General features: G+C 43.9%; 2 protein-coding genes across 4 annotated transcripts in view; both read left to right on the forward strand.

The window, feature by feature from the left end:
* Window positions 1-1121, forward strand: part of CXXC1 (CXXC finger protein 1) — a 49946-nt gene extending 48825 nt beyond the window's left edge. For all 3 annotated transcript variants that reach the window (XM_073599858.1, XM_073599861.1, XM_073599859.1), the window contains one exon: window positions 564-1121. In XM_073599858.1, the coding sequence (XP_073455959.1) occupies window positions 564-710 (147 nt within the window). In that variant the 3' untranslated portion in view covers window positions 711-1121. The remainder of the gene's footprint in view (window positions 1-563) is intronic.
* A 12553-nt stretch (window positions 1122-13674) lies between these two features.
* The window catches only part of LOC141108339 (methyl-CpG-binding domain protein 1-like), a 70060-nt gene continuing 58203 nt past the window's right edge, over window positions 13675-25531 (forward strand). Inside the window, exon 1 of the mRNA XM_073599864.1 lies at window positions 13675-13775. The gene's annotated coding sequence lies outside the window, so the exon portion shown is untranslated. The remainder of the gene's footprint in view (window positions 13776-25531) is intronic.

Here is a 25531-nt window from a genome sequence, read left to right on the forward strand (position 1 = left end):
GGGTGTTGGCAGTAATTCCACATTAATTGATTCTCACACTTTTTTCCTTTTTTTTTTTTTTTTTTTAATATATATATATATATATAATTGTAATAAGAAAACTACTGACATAGTCCACGCCTCATCAGTGCTGCATATTAGTGCCACTGTCACATGACATTTAAAAAAAAAAAGAGTTAGTAGTCAATATCAGAGAGTACTTGAAAAAAATATCGGTGCAACCCTAGCATGTATTTTTATGCACAGTGAAATATCTTTCCTAGAGTCAGACAGTGCTGCATTGGGATCATTAGATGTGACAGGTTCCTCATGTTACCTAAAGAACCCGTTTACCATTCTAAATGACCACAGAGATTGTGAGAGGATTTGTCTTCAACAGGCACAAAGGATATCAACAGAAACTGGACAAAGGTTCTAACCCTCTCTCACTTTATACAATGTGTAAAAAATATTTTGCCTCTAATTCCACTTTAATAACTTTTAATTTTAAAGTATGAAAAAAATCCCCTACTACTGGACCAGACCTTCTTACACTGAACATTCTTTTTATTGTGTCATTTCAGTGGTACAAACTGGATGAACTCTTTGAACAAGAGCGCAACGTCCGAATGGCCATGACCAACCGAGCCGGACTCTTGGCTCTCATGTTACACCAAACAATTCAGCACGACCCTGTGACCACGGACCTGCGCACTCACACTGAACGCTGAGGCTGAGAAGCTTCCCTATCTTACCTCCACAAAGGGAGAGAGGGCTTTGTATTAAAAACGAATATTTCTTTAAACTTTTATAAAAAAATTGTGCTGAGCTGGTGTTTAAAGAGACTGCAGTTTGTCCTGAATTTTTCTTATGTTTTACCTCACATCGTTTATGTACATGATGGAACTTCAGTCTTTTATCAGCCATTTTTAAACAGAATCTTTCATTCTCATAGACTGTGTCGAAGTGCACAGAGGATTGTTTTTGTGGTCTGCCGAGAATAATTTCATGGGTGTTCCAGTTGGCTCTTTATTAGAATATACTAGCTGAGAGATTTTCAACTACAGTTTTCCACATTAATGTGTCTTGTATTTTATGGAAAATGAATCTGGTATTTTTTTTAATAGACCACTCCATGCAAATATGTATTCGCTCATTTATTCCTTTTTAAAAACCATGAAAGCTTTTTTTTTTTTTTTTTTTTTTTTTTTTATAATTTAGCCAAGAAAACTGAAATCTGTATTTCCCGATGTCCCATGTCCGCTAAAAACTGAAATCGGCCTTATTATATTAGTATCTACAGGAGAGAGCTCGGGATGGCTATGGTTAGTGTGATGATTTCTGTTAATCTAAAAAGCAGGCAGAGGGAATGACAGTAATATGGAATTGCATTACGTAGCCATACAGCACAACAAAATTGGGTAGTAAAAACTTGTGTATACAGTGAGGGAAAAAAGTATTTGATCCCCTGCTGATTTTGTATGTTTGCCCACTGAGAAAGAAATGCTCAGTCTATAATTTTAATGGAAGGTTTATTCTAACAGTGGGAGACAGAACAACAAAAATATCCAGAAAAACGCATTTCAAAAAATAATAAATTGATTTGCATTTTAATGAGTGAAATAAGTATTTGATCCCCTATCAAGGCATTTCCCCCTATACAGGTAAGGAGCTGAGATTAGGAGCACTCTCTTAAAGGGAGTGCTCTAATCTCAGCTTGTTACCTGTATAAAAGACACCTGTCCACAGAAGCAATCAATCAGATTCCAATCCCTCCACCATGGCCAAGCCCAAAGGATGTCAGGGACAAGATTGTAGATCTACACAAGGATGAACTGGGCTACAAGACCATCGCCAACCAGCTTGGTGAGAGGGTGATGACAGTTTGTGCGATTATTTGCAAATCGAAGAAACACAAAATAACTGTCACTCTTCCTCAGTCTGGGGCTCCATGCACAATCTCACCTCGTGGAGTTTCAATGATAATGAGAATGGTGAGGAATCAGCCCAGAACTACATGGGAGAATGTTGTCAATGTTCTCAAGGCAGCTGGGACCATAGTCAACAAGAAAACAATTTGGTAACACATTACACCGTGAAGGACTGAAATCCTGCAGTGCCCCCAAGGTCCCACTGCTCAAGAAAGCACATGTACAGGCCTGTCTGAAGTTTGCTAATGAACATCAGAATGATTCAGAGGAGAACTGGGTGAAAGTGTTGTCGTCAGATGAGACCAAAATCAAGCTCTTTGGCATCAACTCAACTCGCCGTGTTTGGAGGAGAAGGAATGCTGCCTGGGACCCAAGAACACCATCCCCACAGTCAAACATGGTGGTGGAAACATTATGCTTTGGGGGTGTTTTTCTGCTAAGAGGACAGGACAACTTCACTGCATCAAAGGGATGGTGGACGGAGCCATGTACCGTCAAATCTTGGGTGAGATCGTCCTTCCCTCAGCCAGGGCTTTGAAAATGGAATTTTCTCTTCCTGATTCAACTGTGAGTGTTGACTTCCAGAGATGTGCTGTGAATAAACCAGCTCTCTGATAATCTATTTATAGTAGCCACCCTGAAACAAAATTCAGCCTGATTTTATCACAGTTGACAAAGAACTTGTCAGAAATGATTAGGCCGATAACAGAGGAGCAGGAGAAAGCCATGGGACTTAGAGCTTTGAAGAGAGATAAGAAAACACTGCAGATATATGTGCCCAGCTCAAATTTCATGAATTGGGTTTACATCCACTGTAATGACTTGGAGAGGGTCTGCAAAGAGGAGTGGGACAAAATCCCCCCTGAGATATTTTTGTTAAAAAAAAATCTCAATAAGCCTATATTGATTGGTTTGCACAAAAGTTATAGCGTCTACAAACGATGGGATATTTTTATGGAATTTTTTTGATTTCTTTATTTTTTAATAGTATGGTGGCGATCAGCGATTTTTAGCGGGACTGCGACATTGTGGTGGACAATTCGGACACCTGACTGACACTTTTTTGGGAGCCAGTGAAATTATTATAGTGATCAGTGCTAAAAATATGCACTGTTACTGTACTAATGACACTAGCAGGGAACACCAGGGGCGATCAAAGGGTTAAGTGTGTCTCTAGGGGATGCTTTCCTACTGTGTGGGGGGTGGACTGACTGTATGAACAGAGATCCGTGTTCCTGCTTAGCAGGAACACAAGATCTCTCTGTTCATACCTGACAGGACGGCAATCTGCCTTGTTTATATCGGCAGACCACTGTCCTGTCTCTCTGGGGAGCGATTGCGGGTGGCTGGCGGACATCACATCAGCCGGACCCACTTATTGGCTCCCCCTCTAGCCAAACACAGCGCGCCCCCGTTGGCTATTGCACGAAATGACGTACAGGTACGTCATTTCGGGCAATAGAGCCGACCTGCCGCAGTATATGTACTGCGGCCGGTCAGCAAGTGGGTAAACCGCTGGATGTTTTTTTTTTATTTTTTATTTTTTGCATCGCATACTAGCACATTATGTTAAACAAACCTTTAAAATGAAGTTCTTCCAGTGCCGGGATGTCAGAGCTGCAGGCGCCTCCATCTTTTACCTGTCTTGCTTCCGGGTTTGCAAACTCCGGCTCTGTGACTGGCTGGAGCCGTGATGACGCCGTTCACGGCACAGTGCTCTGGAGGAATGGCACAGATGGCTGTTCCTTCAGAGCACATGCGCCAGTGATGCCACTGGCTGCATGTATAGTAAATATCTACTAATTGATGCCCGTTTAGGAGATATTTACACTACTTATAGGTTAGCCTTATTATAGGTTTACCTATAGGTATAAGTTAATGATGGAAGTTTACTTCCACTTTAATAAACAAAACTTGTAGCCTGCAAGTTAGAGTAGGTATCAATGAGCCAGGTAACTTTGTTGCAGGCCGTGAAACAATAAGCAGATCAAAACATCAAGTCTGAACAAAACGCGTGATCTACAACAATAGAATGATAAAGAAAGAGAGGTGGAGTGAGCGTCAGGAATGCCCAAGACCAGGATCCCAAAGCTGGGCTATTATAATGAAATATAGCTCTTCATGGACAGTGATGGACGAGCATACAGTATTGTATTCACAGGGTCCAAATCCGGTAGAGTTTGTTAACGAGAAACTGACCAGTATCCTGCTGAACACGCAAAACAAAGAACCCATCGATCCGCTGACGAACTTCCTGAAAGGAAACATTGTTTCTTCCATGCTTTGGTGATAGTTTGTTTTGCTATTAACAAAATGTAAGTCACCAATTTAAATTGGGTTTTAGTAAAGTCGGGGGAGTTTAACCACTTCCCGGCCGTCAAATGACGGCTGGGCAGCGTAGCTCTCGTTCAGGGTGTACGGCCCTCCAGAATGACTGCTCTTGCGCAGTGGTGTGGTGTGTCAGCCTGGCACACCACTACACCGATCTTGGTAAAGAGCCCCTGACGGAGGCTCTTTACTACGTGATCAGCCGTGTCCAATCATGGCTTATCAAGATGTAAACAGGAAGAGCCGTTGATTGGCTTTTCCTCACTCGCGTCTGACAGACGCAGGTAGAGGAGAGCCGATCGGCTGCTCTCCTGATGGGGGGGGGGGGTGTCTGTGCTGATTGTTTATCAGCGCAGTCCACCCAGGACCACCAGGGATTACCACCACACTGGACCACCAGGTATGTCACCCTAGACCACCAGGGAAATGCCAATCAGTGCCCATCCCCAATGCCTGCCAGTGCCATCAGTGATGCCTATCAATGTCATCTCTAAGTGCCCATCAGTGCCGCCTATCAGTTCCACCCATGAGTGTCCATCAGTGCTGCATATTAGTGCTGCCTCATCAGTGCACATCAGTGAAGGAGAAAACTTGTTCATAAAATTTTATAACAGAAACAAAAGAAAAACTTTTTTTTTTTTTTTCAAAATTTTAGGTCTTTTTTTATTTGTTTAGCAAAAAATAAAAAACGCAGAGGTGATCAAATATCACCAAAAGAAAGCTCTATTTGTGGGAACAAAATGATAAAAATTCTGTTTGGGTACAGTGTAGCATAACCGCGCAATTGTCATTTAAACAGCGCTGAAAGCTGAAAATTGGCTTAGGCAGGAAGTGGGTGTAGTTAAGGTGTAATAAGACATACTACGGTCTTTGGGGAAAGGGCGAACAAAGAATGTATAAGCTTCAAGACCTTGGTCCAAAACCATGTGATCGTAGGAAATGTCCACCAGGTATGTAAGACCTCACTCGGTGTTGCGCAGCCACGAAAGCACAGACCAGTATTGGGAAGGCTGAAGATGGGCTACATGTGATGGGACCATCTGGTAACAATCTTGAATGCAGACTTGACCATATTGACATTAATAGAGAAGGAAGCTATTGTGGCCCAAATTTGCAACCAGTCTGCTTTATCCCTGGTGCACCGGAGGTCTGTTGCCCACTTGGAAACATAAGCGTCATTGGTATGGTGGTTGGAGTTATTCAATGGTTAAAGCAAAGCGCTGGAGAGTACTGAACGGGCCAGCAATGAGTCCAGATCTAAATCCCATAGAGCACCTGTGGAGAGATCTCAAAACAGCAGTTGGGAAAAGGAACCCTTCCAATCTGAGAGACCTGGAGCAGTTGGCGAAAGAAGAGTGGTCCAAGATTACAGTAGAGAGGTGTAAGAGTCTCATTGATGGTTACAGGAAGTGATTGATTTCAGTTATTTTTTACAAGGGGTGTGCTACCAAATATTAAATTAAAGGTGCCAATAATTTTGTCTAGTCCATTTTTGGAGTTTTGCATGGAATGTATCAGATTTGGCTTTTTGTTTCTCCACTTTTTTGTGTCATACCACTACAAACAAAAGAAACAAACATGAGAATGCCTAAACATTTGTAATTGCAACAATTTTCTGGGCGAACTGGTGACAGAACTGCAGGGGTGCCAATATTTTTGGCCTCCCTGTTAGGCAAGGCTTCAGTTTTTGTAGCAAACCATGAACCACAAGGAAAAGGGGTGGGACTTCTGTGTCTCGTGTTGTACTCCCAAGAAAAGGGTTTTGCAGGTAAACCAGAAATGCGGTAAGTACATCATGGGAAACAGAGGGTTTTATATTCATTAGAAATGGGGATGTCCCAAAGCACTGAATAGGAGGGAAGGGCAACAAGCCAAAAGGCTCCAACCAGCTAATCCAAAATAGGTTAGAGCATGAAGGTAAAAAACCATGAGCCTATACAACCACTTTAAAGATCCCTGGGCCCAGAGACAAACCCATTGAGCTGAGCACGGAACCTGGATGTCATGACATCCACATCCAGGGAAGCTCACCATTGACCGAGTTCCTTGAAGACCTCTGGGTGAAAACCCCACTGCCCTGGGAAATGGCAGATGGTGTGGGAACATGGAGTTCCACCCAATGTAGGATGTATCCGCTTCCCTTGAGACGCTCAACTTCTGGTGACTCATTGACCAAATATATATGCCACCACCATAACATTGAGTGGACCCTTACAAGAAGGCCCTTCAGCAGGGCTGATCGATGCAGTAGGGCAAGGTGAAAGGCCCACAAACCCCGGATGTTGATGGGCAGAGAAATTGTGCAGAGTTGCACCGCAGCCCATAATGCTGTTATCCATTGTCAGGACCCTCCAGAATATAAGGATTAAAGATTTTCCCATCCCCAGCATCCATGAGGAGATCCACCAGTCCTGAGGCAGTCTTGTGCTGGTATTTAACCACATCAGGGAATCCAAAGACTGCATTAAAGCTGGACAAAGGTACTACCTCAGTAGAGGCTACCATCCTTCCCAGAACCCATTCAAGAGCAAATTGAGTGATTAAGTATAGTCTTGAGTAAAGCTACCTGAGCCCTCAGAGCATGACATATGTCCAGAAAGAGAATCACTCTCTCCTTGATGATATGCAGGGTCAGACCTAAATATCCTAATCTCGGGGTTGGGGCTAAGGCTGATTTCTGTAAATTCTGGACCATCCTGAACCTCTCCAGAGTTTGCACTGTGTGAAACACATTGATACCCAGCAGAGAAGCGGATTGCTCCCTTAGAAGTAAATCTTCCAGATATCCACAACAGGGATACTCTGGCATTCAGTAATTAAAACTTTGGTGAATACAAAGGGAATTGAGGATAAGCCAAACGTCAGAGCTATAATTTTTAATGGCAGTCCCCCAGCTCAAAACGCAGAACCTTTTAGAGGCAAAAGGATCGGAAACATGCAGGTAAGCATCTTTGATGTTCAGATGTCAAGAACTACCTGCCTGCTGGAGAGAGGTCACCACGGACAGCACTGATTTCACCCAAATGTTAGCACTTGTTAAGTCTCCTGAGATCCACGATGGAACAAACATTCCCATTTGATTTCAAAATGTGTCAAAGGTCTGAGTAGATACCGCAGAACCTTTATGTCCCCTGGGACCAGAATGATCACTCCTTGAGACAGAGGATGATCAAGAACTTGCAGAAGAGTAAAATATTTTTGTGTTCACAAAATGAGCCTTTGGGGATACAATGCATGGAGGCTCCTCCCTACCTGAAATAAAGCATATGGGACTTCTCACACCCTACATCCCCTTCCTCTTGGCCATCAGGGAGACCATGACTTGCAAACATGTAAATCTGGACCTTTGGTAGACACAGCGGTCCTAGTCAGCTGAGAAGGCATTGTACCAGGAAGAACTAGTGCACTGGTTACCTTAGGAGATTGCTCACTCCAAAAATACCAGTGATCCACTGCCCCCACAAGGAAAGGTGAGTGTGTGGCCTCTGTAATGCTTTGACCTGTAGACCCACAAGGAATCTCTGCTGTCAAGGAGATTCTGCTGTTACCTGTAGTCTCGCCAGTAAGGCTGTCACACAAAGGCCCTTTCTGCTATGGCCTACTGATGTCCAAATGTCTGATCCTTAGCCATCAAGCTCTATTGCTCCTGCCTGCAACAGCCAGAGGTAACCTGTGTTTTGCCCACTGCATAGCAATGACCATCATTCCCCAAAGAGGTTGCACTGTTTCAGTCTTACAGGGTTTTGAAGATGGCAGCCACCAGGGCGCTCTGCCCCACTCGTTATGACCCTGGCCGCACTATACATGCCTGCTTGGCTAGCTTTTTGGGAGTGGAGGTGTGTAGGTATAGGAGGAGTCTGACCCTTGCTCTCCGTGTGAAGGGGGTTTCCACAATGTAGCTAAAAGAAAAATCGATGAGCATTAAAAATTTAGCATAGTGACACTTGCACAATATAGCAAGCACCTCTAGTTTCTTTACATCTAGTCTGACCTATAGAATGCAAAAAAAGCACTACCTCCTATTGTTGCTGGCTCTGGCCCCTTCCCCTCTCATTTTATGTGTCTTCTATTGGCCCATCGCTGCGTGGCCTTACAAGGAGGTGCATTAAGGTTGTAGGTAGAGGGCCAGAGAACAGTTTTTGCGGGCTAACATCTTACTGATGGTCCAAATGTAACCAAGATTATACTGGATCTTGTATCTTCAGAAAGCAGTGCTGGATCATTTTAATCGCTTGCAGACAGATACTGTATAACCAGAATAGTTTTGTGGCAAGGGACTCTTAAAATGTTTTGTTTTAGTCAGAGAGTTGCCTGTCTCTCAGGTATGGCAGGAGTATCATGTTGAGGGGCTATCCTCTCTGAGGCACCTCTTTTACCTCATTCTCTTAAATGACCCTTCCCCTGCTGTTGTGAATCAGGTTTCTCAGCAGACTAAACTGTCTACCCCTGATGAACATGTAGTTCCTGACCTGGTTGATCAGTCTTCTGGGGTTGGTGAAGATTTCTCTTCCCATCTTCTGGAAAGTCCTGTTTTTGGAAAACCTTTGTCTTCTAGTCTGCATTCTGGAGTCCCAGGAACAGGTGGCTCCTACTTTGTGAGATCATCCTTAAAGAGGTCACCTGATATGGACACAGTAGTGTGCCTCTACCACTGGGGAGAAACAGGAGGTCTTGCTGTGGTAAAAAAAGTAGTTTAGGTCTTGATTTGGGATTTGGAAGTAACCTTGTGTTCCAGTCATGTCCACTCACCTCTATCAGGTTTGCAGGGCTTCCAAAACTTTACCAAACATCCCCTACCTACCCTTTTTCTCTAGGTAGGCTCAGTAACCACCGTTACACTCCTTGAGGCTGGGTTCACACTTATGCCGGATGTGCCTCGTAGCAGGGGTCTGGTGCATCCCTGTTCTCCATTTCAGGGACGAATCAGGCCCGAATGTTTGCCTGAATTCAGACCTGAAACAGAGCCAAAGACGCACAGGACCCCTTTGCAATCCACTCCACAGCCACCCTGGAGATATGCAAACCGGTTCTCTAGAGAGCCGGTCACAATCTCCTGTCATGCAAATTGGATGTGGGGAAACCCGCATCCAATTCCCATAAGTGTGATCCCAGTCTTAAGGTTCTTTTTGATAAGTTATCATCTTGGCAATGTGAATGTCTGCCCTGACGGTTTCTAGATATGGAATTTTTGTTCCTTTGATCCTTATGGGATCAGGTGAGTTAAGGCTTAGGACCTTTTCTACCTAGGGTGACTCTAGTCTTCTTTTTACCAAGACACCATCCTTAGAACCTCTGCTTGCCCCAGTTCTTTTCTTTTACAGGAGTTTTTATCCGAGTTGACCACAGTTCAGGTTGTGAACCATTATGGGGTAGTCGCTGCCTTTAGGCCTGGGATACCTGAATAGATTGGAGTAGAACCATTCTGCCACTGAGACTGGGATGATGATTCCTTGCCCCAGAAGACCTGATAGTGCAGCATGGAGATCTCCTAATCTGTGTAACAATACAGGTAGGTTGGAAGACAATAATCAAAGGGGCTTGGAGCAGGATTCTAGCTTGTAGCCCCTGGAAACACCTCTCTCACCCAAGCATCTGAGATGCTGGTTTCCCATATCTCCTCAAAGGCTAACAGACATCTCCCCAGTTTGGAATGTGGGGGCTACGCTTCATGCTGAACAAGATTTGTCTGAGGGTTTGGGAGACGTGGACTTGGCTTTGAAAAAGAAGTATTTTGGCCTCTAAGACAGGGTCACCCTTCCCCATACTGAGCCTGTAAAAGATGGGGTCTCTTGCTCCTGTTGACTTCTTGCTGAGGGTGTCGAGGGAAACTCTGAAGAGATGCTATCCCCCAAAATGCAAGTGAAACGGGCACTTTTTGCAAGCTGGTTCTGCAGCCCAACACTTTAACCAAAGAGTCCTCCTCATGTTCATAGCAGAAGACGCATATAAAAAACATGCCTGGAAACTTCTAACCCATCCATACAGTAATTCAAGGCTACAAGCAAGAGCTCTAAGTGCTCTACAAGTAAGGGATCAGCTTGCACATTAACCAGATCCAATATGATGGACTAAGCCCAGTCAACTAGAATTTGGCAGACTAGAGTCACAGGCAAGGAAAATTGCAAGGCAGGGTCTGCAAGAGAGAACAAAATTTTAGAAAAATATCTCAAACCACTTGTCAAATGACATCCTTAAAAACAGGTGCATCCCCCACAGGGATAGTTAAAGCTTTGTTAGGATGGGATATTGCCGGATCCACAGGGGGGGGGGCAGCCCACTTTTTAACAGTCCTTCTCAAACAGGTACAGGGCAGCTAGCTGTTTAGAAGCATACATTGGGAACTGTAAGTGCACCAGAAAAGTAATGCTCAGTGGAGGTAAGGAAGATTCTGAGGCTTGCATAGACTCAGGCAGAGGGCAAAATTACAGTTTGTAATTATGTATAAGTTTGGCTCTTTAGAGGGTCCACTGCAGGCAGCACCGGAAACCACTGGTGGATTGTAAAATGGAGGCACAAAAGGATATTGGGACTACTTCCCATGTTTTTAGGACCCAACATGCTGAACCATGGAGTGGGGGTAACATGGCTCAGGGTACAAGGTCTTGGCACAAGAGACCCAGATGGAAAACTGAAAGTAAAGTTTGGTGTATTATTTCATGATGACCAGTGTGCCAATTTATTTGAAGCCATGGTTGGAACCTTAAAAGCTGCCAAACGCAAGAAGATTTTAACATATGATACAGAACTGCTTTTACAAAGGGTACATGACGACATAGATAATGTGCTCTTGAATTCTTGAAAACCCAACTGCTGGTAGCAGGAGTGGCTCAGGAGGCTGAAGGTAATAAGGTCACTGCAGGCAGGCAGCAGAGTTGAACCCAGGGTCGGTCTGCGTGTCATTTGCAAACAAGAGCAGCAGCAGTATTGCTAAATTGTAGGAAAGAGATTCAGGCGTGTGTGCGTGACACTTCACCCACAGTGAAAAAAATTACTGAAACACTCCTTTGCTCTGCTATTTAAAAAAACGTGCAAGTCAAAATTGCCACTCAACCAATTTCAGCTGCCAACACATATACCATATCTCATAAATGTGTCAAAACTTTCAAATCCAAAATAAAAGTGTAGCGCTATTATCCTTGTAACACGACATCACGCCATTTGTGCCAAAATTATAATCTTTCAAGATAACGTGTCCATATGCAATACGCAGCCTCTCATACAATCTTCAATGCTTCAAATGCAGTGCACACATTTCTCCAGTGCAGACACCCTCCACCAGTTGTGCTTTCACCTTATATTTATGACCCATACATGAAATGTAACCTCATAAATGGCTTGGTTCCCTTTAAATGGGATCCTTTTATATTTCAGCTCATTTTTGCCTTTCTCACTATAAGAGGTGTCTGGTCTCCTCTTTAAATGCAATCCTCTCTCCCCAAGCAGGCCTCCTTACTTCACTGTTCATTCCGATGTCCATGAACACACCACTTATTACAGCCTCACAATGTATTTGGCTGTTAGGTACTTCACTTCCGGGTTCCATACAACTTGATGACGTCATTCAAAAGCTCTGCTCTGATGTGTTTTCTTACCAAGACATGTGACTTCCTCAGGGGACGAAATGCGTTGGTAAGTGTTACACGCCACAATAGAGAAACTGATTACCAGAGCTATGTCAGAGCTGAATATTACCATAGAGATACAAGTTAAGAGTTTTAACTTTCACAGCCTTGACCGCCAATGCAGAGGGGGTGGGGAGGTTAAATTTCTCTATGGCCACCAGTGCAGGTGGGGAGGGGGATAGGGGTTAACTTTCACTGCCACTGACTACCTGGTCGGGGTTACATTGAACTGCCATAACCACCAATGAAACAGGGGGGGAGGGTAAAAGCTGTTAACCTTCACTGCCACTGACCACCAAGTCAATAATACTGACACAAAGTCAATAATACTGGCACCAATGCTGGGGGGGGGTTATAATTGCATCCACTGACACCGATGTTGAAAGATAATATTGCGCCCACTGATATCAATGCAGAGGTTTTTTTTGCACCCACTGATATCAATGCTGGGGTTTATTTTTGCGTCCACTGATACCAATGCTGGGGGTTAGTATTGTGTCCACTGATACCAATGCTGGGGGTTATTTTTGTGCCCACTGATATCAATGCTGGGTGTTATTTTTGCGTCCACTAATACCAATGCTGGGGGTTAGTATTGTGTCCACTGATACCAATGCTGGGTGTTATTTTTGCGTCCACTGATACCAATGCTGGGGGTTATTTTTGCTTCCACTGATACCAATGCTGGGGGTTAGTATTTTGTTCACTGATACCAATGCTGGGTGTTATTTTTGCGTCCACTGATACCAATGCTGGGGGTTATTTTTGCTTCCACTGATACCAATGCTGGGGGTTAGTATTTTGTTCACTGATACCAATGCTGGGGGTTATTTTTGCCTCCACTGATACCAATGCTGGGGGTTATTTTTGCCTCCACTGATACCAATGCTGGGGGTTATTTTTGCCTCCACTGATACCAATGCTGGGGGTTATTTTTGCCTCCACTGATACCAATGCTCAATGCTGTGTGTTATTACTGCATCCAGTGATACCAATGCTGTGTGTAATTTTTGCTTCCACTGATACCAATGCTGTGTATCATTTTTGCATCCACTGATACCAATGCTGGGTGCTATTATTGCACTTACTATGTCAAAACTTGTCCTGCCTCCTTCTCTACTCTTTTTCTCTTTCTGTGTACATCACCCGCATGGCGGGAGACCAACCCCGCCCCTTGTTTATTTTTCGAAACAGCCCCATCCTCCCTTATTCATCAGCCGGTGTCTTATCGAATTCAGTCCCCTATCATATAGTGTCCTCCCTGTACTGCGCAGGCGCAGTACGGAGGACAAAAGAGACTCCGAAAGTCTCCGAAGTTCAACAGCTGATCGTCAGCTGTACACGGCGCCTGCGCATTTATTCTTACCCTATGTCCAGGATCATTCCCTACTATCCAAGTGGACATAGAGTTAGAATAAATATTTGCCGAGCGCAGCGAGGCCGTGCCCGAAGCGTGGCGAGCAAAGCGAGCCCGCGAGGGGCCCTCTTACACTGCCATCGCTAACAGGTGCCCGAGCGCCGTGTACAGCTGATGGTCAGCTGATCAACTTCGGGCATTTTCGGCATCTCCTGCTCCTCCGTACTGCGCAGGCGCTGCGCCTGCGCAGTACGAGGCGGACACTATCTGATACGAGGACACTATATGGCAGAACACCGGAACAGTCCCGCCCCTTTATTTTTATCCCCTTGAGAAGCCCGACCCCTCCTCTTTTTTCCGCCTGTCACCATTTCCGCCCATACCAAGGGAACCAATAGCAAACCGCGCTTGCGTTCCGAGCCTCGTTCCAGGTAGTGGCGGGGCGCGTGGGGGGGGGGGGGGTGTTTTCCGCTGGAGCGGAAGAGGAAGGGACCCAGTTTCCGTTTCCTGCCTGTCTCCCGCCTGCTGTCTGCTGATTGCCCACACCGAGTAAGAGAGGTAGGTAGAGAACGGGGAGGCCCCGGGGCCCTTAGTGTTCTAGACTGGCAGGGGTCCGCGGGAGGCGTGTGTCTCTACTGTGTATAGAACCGGGGGAATCAGGTGTACATTGTGTATGAACATACAAGGCTTCCTGTTTACTGTACAGGGGCTGCTGCTGTGTCCTGTACACTGCACCTCCTTGGGAGGAGAAAGAGGAGGAGCTATATATATATATATATCTCTCCTGTACACTGGGTGAGGCTATGCATGTGTATACAAGTAGAACCTTTAAAGTAACATAAAAAGCTGAACTTAATTTCTTCCCATAGTGCATTACTCACCGCGTCCCTGATACGGTGCTCACCACGTCCACCTCCTTTCTTTTTGTCCTGTTTGCAGTTATCACTGAGAGTGAAAGAAAATCTCAAATTTTTAGTTGTCACCAGAACAGGAATAGAGGGGAAATCTTCCAGAGGGGACAATAATTCTGGGAACATCCAGGGTTTCCCTCACTTTGTATAGATGTCCTCTCACTTCCAGTTTTAGCGATACAACAAAAAGTGAAGGAAAATTTCCCCAATGAGGGACAGGTGGCAAAAAAACTGACAGTATTAATCATTCCTTACTGTATCCAAAAAAGGTTTTACCCTCAGTTCTACTTTATATCAGAGATGCTGATCATCTGTGTGTGAAACATTCATTACAGATGTGTGAGAGCGAACTTATTGTCTACCCCAAAGGGGCAAGATCATGATGGGTGAGCTCATTTGCATCTACTGAAGATCTGTTTATGAAACATCTATACGTGTTATACACTGTACATCAACATGCTGAGGATTTGTTATATACTGTACTTCCAATGGGTGAAGTTCTAGATGTGTCTATACAGTACTCCCAATGGGCGAAGGTCTAGATGTGTTCTATACTGTACTTCCAATGGGTGAAGTTCTAGATGTGTCTATACAGTACTCCCAATGGGCGAAGGTCTAGATGTGTTCTATACAGTACTCCCAATGGGCGACGGTCTAGTTGTCCTATACTGTACTTCCAATGGGCGAAGGTCTAGATGTGTCCTATACTGTACTTCCAATGGGCGACGGTCTAGTTGTCCTAGACTGTACTCCCAATGGGCGACGGTCTAGTTGTCCTAGACTGTACTCCCAATGGGCGAAGGTCTAGATGTGTCCTAGACTGTACTCCCAATGGGCGAAGGTCTAGATGTGTCCTAGACTGTACTCCCAATGGGCGAAGTTCTAGTTGTGTCCTATACTGTACTTCCAATGGGCGAAGGTCTAGTTGTGTCCTATACTGTACTTCCAATGGGCGAAGGTCTAGTTGTGTCCTATACTGTACTCCCCAATGGGTGAAGGTCTAGATGTGTCATATATTGTACTCTCAATCGCAGAAGGTCTAAATGTGTCATGCATTGTACTCCCAATGGCTGAAAGTCTAGATGTGTCATATCTTGTACTCTCAATCGCAAAAGGTCTAGATATCATGCCTTGTACTCACAATAGCTGAAAGTCCTAGATGTGTTGTGCATTATACGCCCAGTGGGCGCAGGTCTAGATATGTCATGCATTGTATCTTTGATTCATTGATCTTTGGATGTTGTATAACTGTGATGGTTGCCTACAGTCAATATAGATCTATATATTTTATATTCCCAACTAGTGGTGCACTGAAATAAATTCCGGTGCCGAAATCGAAAGTTCAGGATCCACTTGGCTGAAAACCAAAATGGGCAGTTTTTGTTTGTTTTTTTTTAAAACATTTTTAATAAGGTAGTGGCTGGCATTTTTGCATTGAAGTCAATGGGACTTGGTTTTGCATTGAAGTCAATAAGGACACACCATGCCATTATTGGCACCTTTTTTTTTTTTTTTTTTTTCTATTGCCAAAACACAAATACCCTGATTTTTGACGATATGTTTTGGCTGATTCCTTTTACCAACTATTGTGCTGTATATTTTGGTGCTGCTTTTTTTTTTTTTTCTTGTTCTTTTGTATCTTAATAGCCAAACGTATTTATCACTATACCCTAGCATTGCAGCGATACTGGTATCGGTTCCGATACTAAGCATTTGCTCGAGTACTTAGTTGCACAAATGCTCTGATCTTAAAACTAGTTACTTCATAAACAGTTCACATATGTGTGGGGTGGTATGCAGTGTGATTTCAAAACCCAGTCCAGTGTTATTTTGTTCAGCAGTTTAGGTGCAAATTAAATGGGAATTGTAGTGTGTGAGATCAGAAATTGCACCTGAACTGGAATGAAATCGCACAGGACTCTTTTTTTCAACTCACACTGCGGCCGGCCTGCATATATGTGAACAGGCTATGAAAACTGATGTGAAACTGATTTCTCTGCAAGGGAAATCTGTAAGGTTTTCTCATCAGTTTCCATGCAGGTACGGCGTGAACAAGCCCTAAAGAAACTGTCACATGAGATTAAAATAGGTATCAGTGATTGGTATCGGCAAGTACCTGAGAAAAAGTATTGGTACTCGGTCTTAAACTGGCATTGGTGCATCCCTACCATACTAAATTGCTCCCCACTAGGGATTGGATGGGATATAGTTTTGTACTAGGTAGGCACTGTCTATTGATGCTGCCAGGTTTAAAGTGCTTGTTAACCTAAAAAAAAAAAAAAAATGGATCCTGTACCCTTAAAGCTTTTTGTATATCACAGTGCCTGTGCTGTGTAATTTGGGCCCCTGTAACACGAGAAATACCTGGCTGATCCTGCCTGACTATACCCCCCCCCTATAAACTGACCACAGCATATCATGGCTGCTGAGCCCTGACACCGTGGTCAGTTTACGTGCCTCCGTCATCCGCAGCCCAGCTCTCTGCTCCCTTTGTCGTCATCCCCCCCCCCCGCCTGTCATCTCTGTCCACTCCATGATCCTCCTCTCCTGCTATCATATCTATAGTATAAGCATGCCATCCCCTCTGTTATATAATTAGTGAATTTTGAGTCCATGGTAGTCCACAAGCCAGGTTTTCCTTCAGGTAGTGTGTATTTATTTTAGTACTGGGGACTCCAGACTTGTTGGGGAAGATCAGATGGCCATTTTTGGTTCATCTGGTTGTAACTGTACTCACAATGTGTGGGGATCTAGTTGTCATATTGACATGGGCGACAATGTGGCTGTGTCATATACTCTACTCTCAATGAGCAAAGGTCTGTTTGTCATATAAATACTGTACATTGTCCAGGGAAAGATTTTTTTGTTTTGTACTCTGTGGACGAAAAAAAAAAAAAAAATATATATATATAATAATTTTGTGTGTCATACATTGTACACCAAGTAGGTAAAGATTGGTATGTGTCATACATATACTGTATACCTGATTGGTGAAGTGCTTGGTTATGTATTATATTCAGATCAGTAGATAAAGCTAGGGCAAGGATCTTTATTTGTCTTATAATGTAAATGTATAATCTGTTTTTTTTTTTTTTTTCCCAGTGTATATAAGCTGGTGTAGGGTCATATGCTGTATGTGTACTACTAAAAGTATAGGGAAAGTTAAAGTGTTTGTTAAGGCATATATATGTCTATGCCAGCCCCTCTATTAGAGCCTGGCATAGCACACTGTGTATGTTGTATTTAAAAATGAGCAGTGTAAATGCTGAATATCAGCTGTCTTCAGGCCGCTCTCATCACTCGCGGCCGCTTTCCAGCTCTGGTAGGTGTCTTCTGTGGGAGGGGCCGTGATCTCCCTCTGACATCAGAGGGAGATCACATGGCCGCTCGTCTCCTCCGCAGGAGACACCCATCGGAGCTAGAAAGGGGCCACAAGTCACGTGACCGGGCTGAAGACTGCTGATATTCAGTATTTACAGCGCTCGTTTTTAAATAAAACATATACCGTGTGCTATGCCAGCCTCTAATAGAGAGGCTGGCAGTGACAAAATTTATATTTTAATATTAAAATAATAGGGGCAGGGCCGGAGACAGAGGGCGCTAACAGGGAGGAAGGAGGGGGTGAGGGGGGAGAGAGGAGAGCAGAGAGCAGGCAGCCTATCACAGAGAGATGCACTTTGACAACAGTGATCAGGGCGGAGCTGCCCTGGGTATCGTGGTCTGTTTAGAGTGGGCATACAGGAAGTGGTAGGTTTAGGGTTGTTGTGTTTTTTTTTTTTTTTACAGTTTTTAGAGGGGGGGCAGATTACATAGCACAAGCGCTGTGCTGTGTAATCTGCTTTAAGGGACCAGAATTTACTTTTTTTTTGGGTTAACAGACGCTTTAAAGTGATATTAAAGTTTGTTTGTTTTTTGTCATACTTACCTGCTCTGTGCAGTGGTTTTCCTCCTCTCCTAGGGTCCGTCGCCAGTGCTCTTGGCCCCTCCCTCCTGCCCAGTGACTCCAGAGCAAGCGGCTTGCAATGGAGGCACCCAAGCAGGCTTGTTCACGAGCCATGGCTTTGAGTTAATATTTACACACACCCCACCCCCCCTCTCTCCCCTTATTGGTTCACTGGCTGTGATTGACAGTAGCATGAGCCAGTGGCTCCTGTTGCTGTCTTAGCCATTGAGGAGGAGAGCGTCCCCGAAGAGCTGAGGCTCTCTTGAACATCGATGGAGGAAGATCAGGCTCAGGTAAGCATTTGGGGGGGTTGCTGCACAGAGGAGCTTTTTGCCATAGGTGGTTCGAATCTCGGTCAGTTCAGCAGAGACCTGCTGAGATTCGAACCATGTATGGGCTAGAACCAGCCTGTTGGATTTTACATGCGATTATTTCTAGCGGCTGTTATAGCCACTAGCAGTAATCACTGTTCTCCCGGCAGGGATGGCTGGTTGCAGGAAAGAAAATCGCTCTGTCTATGGCCGGCCTAATGAGTGTGTGAGATACATTGTCTTCCTTGTTACAGTATAGGAGCTGGTGCTGTTTTATATACTGTTTATGTACAAGGTAAAAATAACCAGAATTTTCATTGACATCTATACACCTTTATATAAATTTGGCTCAAACCTAGAGCAAGTACGCAGCCAGTGAAGTGGGAATTTGCTGACCTGTTCTGTGTCAGTGACTTGGCACTGAAGCCAGGGAATTTAGCATTTGCAAATGGAGGAGTGAACAATGGCAATCTTTTCTGGAAGTAAAAGCCAGCCACTTTGTCCTAGTCACATGCTGAATCGATGTGTTCTGAAATAGTTTTATTTTGCCTCCCGAATTCTGGGTAGTTTGTTGTGCAGCACTTTACGGTGTGGTGCCAGCCTGTCAGGCATTGCTCTTGATGCATGTGACTAAAGAGGCTAAAGAGAATTAGTCACCATTGAAGAACAATCCTATTCAGATCCTTTGGTTTTGTGTTCCTTATGAGCCTCTGTTGTAATGAATGTCAGTCCCTTTATGCTCTGCAGTGTACTTATGTTTCATCCAAGAGTGTAACCTTGGTGTGCATTTTTCTTTTATATGAGAATAGTTCATGTTTTTTTTTTTTTTTTTTTTCAGTACACCAGATATATGGCTATTGTATGAATTCATTACTCTAGACCACATGTGTCAAACACAAGGCCCGTCGACCGAATCTGGCCCACCGGGCAATTTCATGTTACCCTCACACACAGGACTTTTTCTCCGTCTTAATGGTACAGAAAGGAGTTTTGCCACCTCTGGCTGTCACCCTTCGCCACTATCACCTGTAAAAACAGAAACCTTCTGGTGAGGACAGCTTTCCTCTTGGTGGCTCTCACAGATCCCTGCCTGCCCTGCACTCATGGCGGGGACAAGGGAAATGTGGGAGCTGTGTGGGATGGGGCATAATGTGGTAAGCTGCACTCTGATCCCCATCTGTGCCTGGGTGCACAGATGCCGACCAATAATCTTGTTGCAAATGAGAGGGGCAGAACCACCTACACCCCAGGGAGGTACTAGAACAAGGCTGGGTAGGTGATATGCGAGGAAGCTTTTGGTGAGGGAGAGAGATGAGGGCTGTAGAGTAATATATGTGCAGAGGTGGGAGATGGGGAGAGCGATGCAGAGGTCAGAGCTAGGGAGGGGTGGAAATGAGATCCGAACAGCCTGTGAAAGAGACCTGAATCCTGCACACTGTGCAAAGCATGACCCTAAACCCCTGTATGTAGCACACTCCTCAACCCTGCAGTCTGTACACAACACGCCACTGAACTCCTCATTCTGTGCATAGGGCACCCCTAAACCCTGCACTCTTTATGTAACGCATTTCTGAACTCTGCACTCTGTACATAGCACACCCCTGAACTCCACACTCAACACACTCCCTGGTATTTATTACCCTTTTAAGATTCTCTCACTGTTGCAATTTGGCCACATCCACCTTTCTATGCGGTTCGACAGGGGGGAGTGGTTGAGTGAGTTCTTGCACCTATTCTCTAAAAATAAAAACCCTGGGTAAATTTATATAATCCTAAAGATACAACCAGCACTTTGAGGGCAGTGATAATGCTGATGTGGCCCACAATGAAATTCCGTTTGTCACCCCTGCTTGTCGACAATGCTGTTTTTCACCTTTTAATTTTTATAAATCACAGTTTACTGTACTATCAAACATGGTCACAGTATTTAAATTAATGGGCACTAATAATTTTGAGCAATGGTGGTCAACTTTCTTAAAATGGGGGGGGCTCAAGTGGGGCCCCTGACATAATTAGGGGGCAGTGCTTAACAGTGAATAGTCCTTTATCAAAGACAACAGACACACATCGGGATATAGTCTGAGACTGTGGACAATACTGTAAAACAGGAGATGGTCAGAGATAAGGATGGACTCAGGTGTGTTCGCACCTCCGTGGCTGCACAGATCGGGAAATGTGTCACTGTCTGTGATTAGCGTTGCGCAGTGTAAGCTTCCTGACGGGCACATGGAGACATGCCTGAGCCCATTTTTAGTCATAGATGGCAGACATGAGGCAAGAGATGGTCTGAGACTGAGGACATGCTACAAGAGACTATCATGAACTGGAACAATATTACATGAGGCTGCTAGAAATCACTACTTTAAGGCCCCTTTCACACGGGGCGGACTCCGCCAGCTCAGCGGGGAATCTGTCTGCTGATCCCCGCTTAGCAGGCGAATGGCTGGTCCGCTCCACTTTTACAGAGTGGGCACAGACACAGCCGTCTGTTTACACCTTCCTGCTATCTGATCCGATCTGCTATTCTGTTTTTAGTGGATCGGATGGGATGTCAGCGGGTGTGAAAACTAACAAGTCTGTTTACATCTGCTACTCCATAGAGGACAATAGAGGGTCCGATTGGGTCCGCCTGAAAAACTGACAGGTGTACCCAATCAGTCTGCTTGTGTGAAAGGGGTCTTACAGGGCAATAGGGAAACACAGATTGGTGTCTGCAGGGACCCCGAGGGCCACACAAAGCCGCAGGTTGGTCATCAAGGATTTAGAGTGAGCCTTTTGTTTATTCAGGGGATATTCCCAACTATTTCTCTTATTTCCCACCATTTTCTGACTCCAGAGCCTTGCAAGAAAGAGCCGTGCATAAATTCTTGGTTGGTTTTGGACTCGTGCTTACGCAGGGGCTAATATCCTACTCTTTGCCCAATGTAACAGTGTTTGGGCTTGGTGATTGGCCAGGTAACCATCTTATTGCAATGAAAACCTTAGACTGCTAATCTTTCTACGAGTGTGTATATTTGCATCATAAGAATGTGCATGCTTTTTCCAATGAACATCATTGGCATTGGCCTCTTGATGGGAAGCAGTAGTCATCATCGGGAAAGCATCCATGACCAATCCACTTCTTACCTAAAGAAGCCTTGGGATAGGGATATCCACTGCTGTTCAGAAGTCCTGTTCACCTAGAAACATTATTTGATCTGATGGTAAATGGCCAGAATACTTGGACATTCCATGGAGTCTGTAGGCTCCTTTCAGTCCTAATAAAGATTTCAGAGGATGTATTTTTTTTTCCACCCACTGTAAGCAGGTATAGGATATTTCAAACCAAGCGCCAGCAAAGACATATTTTAGAACCTTTCTGATATATCCTTACATGATACAAAAATCCCAGTTTGACAATATTTGCATAGGACTAGAGTCTATATTATGTAGCAGATGTGGGCCCTATACCAGTGAAACCATACATTGTATTAGGTTTCCTTGTATAATGGGAAGGTTAACGGTTTTCTTGTAAGAATAGGTAAAAAGTGACCCATGGGACAATCGTCACGCATGCTCAAACACAACAACAAAGGCATTACAGCTTGGTGCTTCAGAAAATGCATCACTATCATCCCGCAGCTTATACCCTTACAGAACGCATCTGGTGTCTCTGGGAGGGAAATTGAACAAAAGGAGTCATCTTTGGAATTATAGGCCTTTGTTAATCATGACCTCTCCCCTGATTCCCTTCAGCTCCTAACAGTGATGAGAGGTGGGGGAGGAAATGGTGCTTTGATACACCTTGAAGGTTAGTCTGTACCAGGATGGTGATCTGTATCAGCCAGCTCAGAGTGGGAGTTCATTGGCCTCAAGGGCCCCCTGACTCGTCCGCTGACCTTGTGTAGTTTAAGAAATGATACTGAACAAGGCTCCAATTTTTCACTTTGTTAGCCTAAAGCTGGCCATACGTGGTAGAATTTTGTTTGAAAGTTTTAGTTTTCATAACATTCATTTGATTTTCTAATAGTTATTATGGGCAAATTGCCGATCGTTTGACTGTAGTGATGAAAAGAATTGAAGGAGCAAGATGGAAATTTTTTTTCAAACATGCCTCCTGAAAGCCTCGTACACACGATCGGATTTTCTGACGGGAATTGTGCAATGCCAGACTGTTGGCCTAAAATCAGACCCTTTGTACGATCCATCGGACAATTGTTGTGGTATTTTCCGCAGGCAAATGCTGGATAGCAGGCTTATAAATTTTACGCAGACAAATGTCTGTTGTCGGATTTTCCGAGCGTGTGTATATAAGTCAGTCAGATGAAAGTCTGAAGTACAAACATGCATGCTTGGAAGCAAGAACATGCCAGAAGCGGTCGGTCTTGTAAACTAGCATTCGTAATAGGGGTGCAATGGATTGTCATTGATCCGTTATCCGCATGGGTGAACCTCCGCGGATCGGCACACCCGCGATCCACGGAGCGATTTGCGGCCTTGGCCATAGGGAAGGCAGCGACTTCGGCCTAGCTCCGGAGCGGCGGCCATCTTGGTACACCCGGCGGCAGCCGCTGTCTCGTCAGGAAGTGGCCGCCATCTTGCTACACCCCACACTCCTGCACAGTACTGTAATGAAAGAGTGAGAAGGGGGCAAGCGGACATCTTGTTACACCCACCGGAGTTTTTGATTTAACAGCTATTTTCAACACACAACGGAGCTTATATGCATAAATACAGTATTTGTAGATCGGACGAACTGTTTAGATGTTAAATTTTAAAAGCAGCAGCAAACCTGCTGACCTTACATGGTTGCTAATGTGACAGAACACCTCTGATTTTCACATGTAACGTTTACATGTGAAAATCAGAGGTGTTCTGTCACATTAGCAACCATGTAAGGTCAGCAAGTTTGCTGCTGCTTTTAAAATTTAACATCTAAACAGTTCGTCCGATCTACAAATACTGTATTTATGCATATAAGCTCTGTTTTGCGTTGAAAATAACTGTTAGATCTAAAACTCCGTGGGTTTAACAAGATTTGTCTTTTTTTTTTTTTTTTTTTGCTGATCCGAAAATGATCCGATCCGTAACTCTGATCCGAGGATCGATCTGATCCGTGAGTTTTTTGATCCCTTGCACCCCTAGTTCGTAATGGAGAATTAACATTTGTGTCGTGGCAAATTATGAAATATCCACATGCAGCGCACAATTCTCTTCTTTAATGGGATAATAATGAAGCTGCTTTGCTGGTGATACTGATGGAGTTATTACAAACGTATTTTAAAAGGCTTTTATTTTCTAGTGATATCAAGAATAATATTATGTCTTTTTTTTTTTTTTTATTTGGGCAAGTTACCACAACACCATTATCCCATAGTTTTTAAGATCAAAGATACAACTATGTTGGTGTCCCTTGTCAATTTTACATTGACATTTTACATTTTTACATTGTATATTTTTAAATGTAACTGCCTACTCCCAAACTGTCATTTGAAGTAAAACACAAAGCCAAGTATTATTCTCCACTATTTCTTTATTGTGCATTAAAAAAATAAAACAAATAAAATTAGACAAGCTATCTGCCAATAGAACTTAACCAAAAAGTTCATTCTATGCATCCAAAAATATAGAAAATATAATCAAATCATTATTCAACCAAAAAATAAAAGCCTCATGCATGTGTCCTGCTTCTTAATATAGGGGATCAGCAATGGTCCAAGAAATCCTCCTCCTCATGTGACTGGACTTGGGTCAAAGCAATAACTCCAAGGCCAATAATAAATAACACGTTATCTCCTCCGATTCTGCAACGTGGCTGGTGGACGAACGAAGTGAAAAGCACGAAATTAAAAGTGTGAATCAACACTTCGGCAAACTTCTACTAACACGAAATTAGCAGATGGAGCCCAAAGGGTGGCATCTGACAATTGAACTTCCTCTTTATCAGCTCGTAGTACATCTAGTACGTCACTACATTCGGGTTTGTCGGCAGATAATTGTGTACCGTTTGTATGCAAGACAAGTTCACGGCACACGTCCTTTGGACAAAAGTCTAAAGCTTTGTCTGCAGAAAATCTGATTGTGTGTACAAGGCTTTAGAGAGAGTAGTTTTGGTTCAGGAGATTCCATACATTCGAAAATCAAATGTTAAAAAACAAAATTGAATTTTGACTTACCTTCCAACAACATTCATTAAAGAGGAGCTCCAGGCTCTGTAGAAAAAAAATAAAAGTGAGCAGCTGCAAATACTGTAGTTGCTGACTTTTAATATTAGGACACTTACCTGTCCACAAATCCAGTGGTGTCTTCATCCGCGCCAATTTTTCAATCGTCTTTTGGGTGCTGCTGCCACCGTTTCAGCTAAGGGAAATCAGCAGTGAAGCCTCGTGGCTTCACAGCCGTTTCCCTTCAGCACATCTCCAGGTTTCATTTAAAGTGTAACTCCACTTTTGTGGAAGGAAAAAAAAACATTCCCTTCTGGGTAATCTATGTATACTACTTTGCAAGGATTTTTATCAAACTTTGTTGTAGATTCTTACATTTTGTTATTCTAAAGAAACCCCCTGTGTTTCTGTGCTGATTGAGTCTAATGGAAGTGGTTTCATAAATATAAACCAGTTGTAGCACCTGTAGGGCTCTAATTAAGAAAATTGCAGGGCCTGCATTCCTTAAGACTGGATTTCCTATTGGGAGTACATTACCAAAAATTACATTTTTGTTGCAGGGCATGCCAAAAATCTGACTTGTATCTTAGTGAAGACTTCTGGGAAAATCAGTGAGCCAATCACACAAGCAGGAAATGATATTTCTGGGAAGTGGTCAGTACACTTTCTGTGTACAGAACACCTCTAGGTAGCCATATTGCATTGCATTTTCAGAAAAAACAGGTGTAGCTTTAAAAGGAAAGGTAATTTTTAAAGGGGGTTGTAAACCCTCCTTTTTAAAAAATTAAAAATAACAAACATGTCATACTTTCCTCCACTGTGCAGTTCATTTTTGCACAGAGTGGCCCAGATCCTCGACTTCTGAGGTCCCCCAGCGGCGCTGGTAACTCCTCCCCGCATCGACTGTCCATGTTGGAGAAGGCTCTCCCAAGGCGGACACCCACACAGAATGCAGTACTCCGCCCCTCCCCCTGGGACCCGCGTCATTGGTTTTGATTGACAGCAG

Source organism: Aquarana catesbeiana, linkage group LG09 (genome assembly GCF_042186555.1).
Source record: "Aquarana catesbeiana isolate 2022-GZ linkage group LG09, ASM4218655v1, whole genome shotgun sequence".
Lineage (NCBI taxonomy): Eukaryota > Metazoa > Chordata > Amphibia > Anura > Ranidae > Aquarana > Aquarana catesbeiana.